Below are 3,984 nucleotides of genomic sequence, written 5' to 3'. Positions count from 1 at the left end.
AAATTCTGAAGGGTCCATGGCTTTCAAGAAGGACTGCTATGTTTGTTGAACTAGTTTGTCTCTAACGAAAATAAATAGATGGTAATAGATGCAAATACCCAAGCAGTATGGATGATTCTCTGTACGCATCCACCTACTCATGCTATTGTGAGTGCAGGTTTCGCATACCTATTCCCTTTAATATGCTATTATTTCTTTGTTCTTTGAAGTTTTTCGTAATTCCTTCTCTAAGCATACTCTAAGCATACATGTATGTATAAACATAAGGCATAAGGTACTAAGGCTAGGAGCATTAGGGGTGAGCCGGTGAGCCAGTGACCATATAAAAACTTTAAAATGTGAATTGATCTTGCAGACAATGCTGCCATCTGGTGGTGGAAAACCCAAATTCACTGTATTTTGATGAATGTATTGTGTATATATAGGATCAAATTCTGTCTTTAGAAACCAGGTTTCTGCAAAATAAGCAAAAATTTTATTATGAAAACCCTACAGTATTAGTATCTTGTTTTGATTTATTTCTGTGGAGGTTGAATTTGGGATAGTTACTTTGCTACATGCACTTCTGTTCATTCCAGTGTAACCCTTCTTGTTGAATGCAGGTTAATAATATATGTTTTAAGTTACATGAAAGTTACAGAGCAGCTAAGAGGATTGATGGGATCTTGGAATTTTGAAACCTCTTTGGAAAGAACCTGCACAATTTGTTTCCAAACAGTGCTAACATGTTTCTGCATCAGCAGGTGAGTTAGAGCATTATTGACTGGATGTATTCACTGGAGTCTGTTGTGCTCTGTTGCAGGTGAACTGATAAACCTTGCTATGTATTGTGAAAGAATAAGGAGGAAATTTTGGCCAGAATGGCACCATGATGATGATAACACTCTGTATGAATCTGAGGAAAGCAGCGAAGCAAGCAAGACTTACTCCCCTTTGCAGGACTTCAGTTTTTATTCAAGGACAGAAACATTTGATGAGGAAGGGAACAGTATTTCTCAAACCCCTGACACAGATTACACTGGACACTCCCTCTTTGATTCAGATGTGGACATGGATGACTACAGAGATCATGAACAATGCAAGTGATGTGCACAAGCATCTCCCATTTTGCAGACAAGCTGTTTCTTGGGATCAGTCTGATTTATTTTCTCCTCCAGGTTAGGAAGAGGTTTGTACCACTTTGGAAGAGACCATTGTGCTTGACTCAGCTGTCACATGCTACCTGGACTATTTCAACCTTATTTCATTTTGTGTAACTGTTCAGGTGGAACCAAGGTAAACAGTTATTTAAAACACATAGGGGCAAACTGGAGGTCCAGAGAGCAACAGGACGTTTCAATCTACATTTTTGTTCGCATTCGAAACCAGATCCCGCAACCAGGTCAGACAGACCTCTGGGAAGTGGGGCATTTGCGAGAGCTGGTTTGTGCTGATGTCTTATCTTTACAGGAATGGGTTGAGGACAAAAATGGAAGAGGCGTGACTGGCACACCTTTCTCCCATGAAGAAAATGATTGATTCTGTATTGATTTGGCAGATTTTTTATAACAATTTTATTTGATAGCTACCTGTACTCTGGGTGCATGTGTTAACTAGCAGTGTCTGCAGGAAAGAACTGATCCTGGTTCTTTTGGAGACAGTCAAGGAAGGCAAGAGGAAAACGTATTCCTACAGAAAGGAGCTTTTTAGTGTTTCTTGTTCTTTGCAGAAGATTGAAATAGCTACTTTGGAATATTTTTATTCAGAAGGGAAATGTCAGTTTTAATGTATAATCTCCCAAATACTCATCTGGAGTGTGTGTTGGCCAAAGCCTGCCTCAGGCATCTAAATTTCTTCTGTGTTTTCAAATTATTATTGTTATGTTTTTACTTCCTGCCACTGACTGTTGACTGCTGCTGCTAGGCAAGGCGAAAGAATTGGGATTTGTTACTAAAAGTCTGGTGCATCTCAGCGGTGGGTGCTTTGTGCTCTTTACCAACAGACATGTCAAACCCATGAAGCTTTCAAAGTGATTTGGGGTATTCTAGGCTTGGGATGCTGTGTAAATGCAAGATGTTGGCCCAGGCAATCAAATGCTTTAGAGCTGCCTGGGAAGGTGCTTCAGTGGGTGCTGGCCACTGTGCTGGCTTACAGTGCACAATCCCTAAAGGCAGTGCACAGGAGGCAGTTGAGATAGGACAGCTGCGTCAGCACCGCCGTCTGTAGGGATTTCCAGGTGCTGAAAGAGTGACCAGAACTGATTTTAAGGCGCCTTTGCTAGCACATCCATGAATCTGGAACCCCAAATCCAGAGGGATTGCACAGGTGCTGACATGCTTTGTGTTCATATCTCCCTAAATGCAGGTTAGAGGTGAGAACGAATCCGTTGGATTTACTCACCAGTTTGAAGGAAAGCATGTACATCAGCAGCTTGGCCATGACTAGTTCGTTTTAAGTAGAGATAGAGCATATAGAACATATAGACAGCTGTGGTATTTGTAAACATGCATATAAAATTGGGTATTTGCCTGCAGACTTCGGTGGTGGCCCATTTAAAAATATTTTAATTATGACTTTCTCAATGAGTTACAGTTAGATGAATCGGGATCCCTCAGCAAAATTTTTATATGTTGGTTGTGCCATATGTTCCGGGAGCAGACAGGGCAGACAACTGCTTTAGGATGTTAATTGTTGGTAGTCCTAATAGCCTGGAGCTCGAAATAACTCCAGCTTTCAAAGAATACCTCTCTTTCTTGGATTGTGGAGTGTCTCCTGCAGAGGAAAGCACTTGCTCTACGGAAACACTGAACTAGCTGTGGCTCTGAAAACAGGGACACCCGTCTGCAGTGAGTTCCCAGGTCTCTTCATGCATGGGAGCCACTGCAGAGAGAGCTGGTAAGTTTGGTGTGGTCTGAGATGGGTGTGAATTTGCACCTGTTTCCTCAATTCCCCAGGCATGTCCTTGGAGCTGTGTTCCAGTCAATGTTCTCCGTTGTTATGGGCAAGTATCATTTGCAAAGTGAACCAAAACTAAGAAGGAGGAAGATATCATCCAGTTACTTGGGACTCTTCTTAGGAAACTAAGCACAGGAATAGGGCACAAGATGATAAGTTTTGAAAGCACAGAGATGATGGCCTGAAATGCCTGTGAAACTTCATAGCCAAGTCAGGGCAGATGCTACCTGCAAAGATGTAGGTATTGGTATTCTGGATAAAAGGCATCCACGTCAAAAAGCTCCTCTTTTAAAAACGTTCGTATGTTGGAAATTCTGATGGAGATGTTCTCATTCATTTACCCATGTGTGTTTGAACGCTGTGCTTTCTCCATCTTTTCAGCGTTGGGAGGGTGTGCTTGCAGGTACGGAGGCTCCTGCTGAGAGCAGATGAGTCCCAGCCGTGAGTCACAGTTATTAAGAGACCAGCCGGAGTTCAGCAGACACTGTCACCTTTATAATTTTGGTGGGCTGACAGATCTGTCTGCGACAGAGGCCCTTGCGACATCCTGAAACGCGGGTTAACCAGAAGTCGACAACGTCATCTTACCCTCCCGTGTGTGCGCAGCCAGATTTGGATTTTGTGTGGCTGGGCGCGGAGATGGGAGATGCCAGTGCAGTGCACAGCCGGTGTCGTGCCACAGCCCCATTCTCCCGCTGGCACCTGGAGCTGCTGGCGTGGCGGGTAGAGCCGGTGCTGCTGCACCACAGCATGGGTACCTGTGCCGAGGATGTAGGTGCCACACGGGGCCATGGTTACATTCGCACCCAGTGTTTTTTGCTTCTGCTGTGAATAATCAGCGTGCCTCGGCAGAGGCTGAACCTCACCCTGACTGGCCAGGTAACGGGCTTTGCCCCTGGGGAGGGTGAAGAAGAAAGGATCGGAAGGGGTTGCAGAAGGGGAAGTGGCTTTTTGCTGTCAGCTGAGGTTTTCCGGGGTGTTAATCAGTGAGGTGAATATATTTTGCAGGTTGTCACATGCCTTCCCTTTCTGAGAGACTGCTCAGGTTAC

General features: G+C 44.1%; 1 protein-coding gene across 1 annotated transcript in view; it reads left to right on the top strand.

Annotated features, from left to right (window-relative positions):
* Nucleotides 1-1,086, top strand: part of FAXC (failed axon connections homolog (Drosophila)) — a 23,019-nt gene extending 21,933 nt beyond the window's left edge. The window contains exon 6 of the mRNA XM_009320167.1: nt 803-1,086. Coding sequence (XP_009318442.1) covers nt 803-1,086 — 284 coding nt within the window. The remainder of the gene's footprint in view (nt 1-802) is intronic.
* Nucleotides 1,087-3,984: the final 2,898 nt, after the last annotated feature.

Source organism: Pygoscelis adeliae, unplaced genomic scaffold, assembly GCF_000699105.1.
Source record: "Pygoscelis adeliae isolate BGI_AS28 unplaced genomic scaffold, ASM69910v1 Scaffold41, whole genome shotgun sequence".
NCBI lineage: Eukaryota > Metazoa > Chordata > Aves > Sphenisciformes > Spheniscidae > Pygoscelis > Pygoscelis adeliae.
The sequence above is the reverse complement of the archived record's forward strand: the minus strand, read 5'-3'. Positions and strand labels throughout refer to the sequence as shown.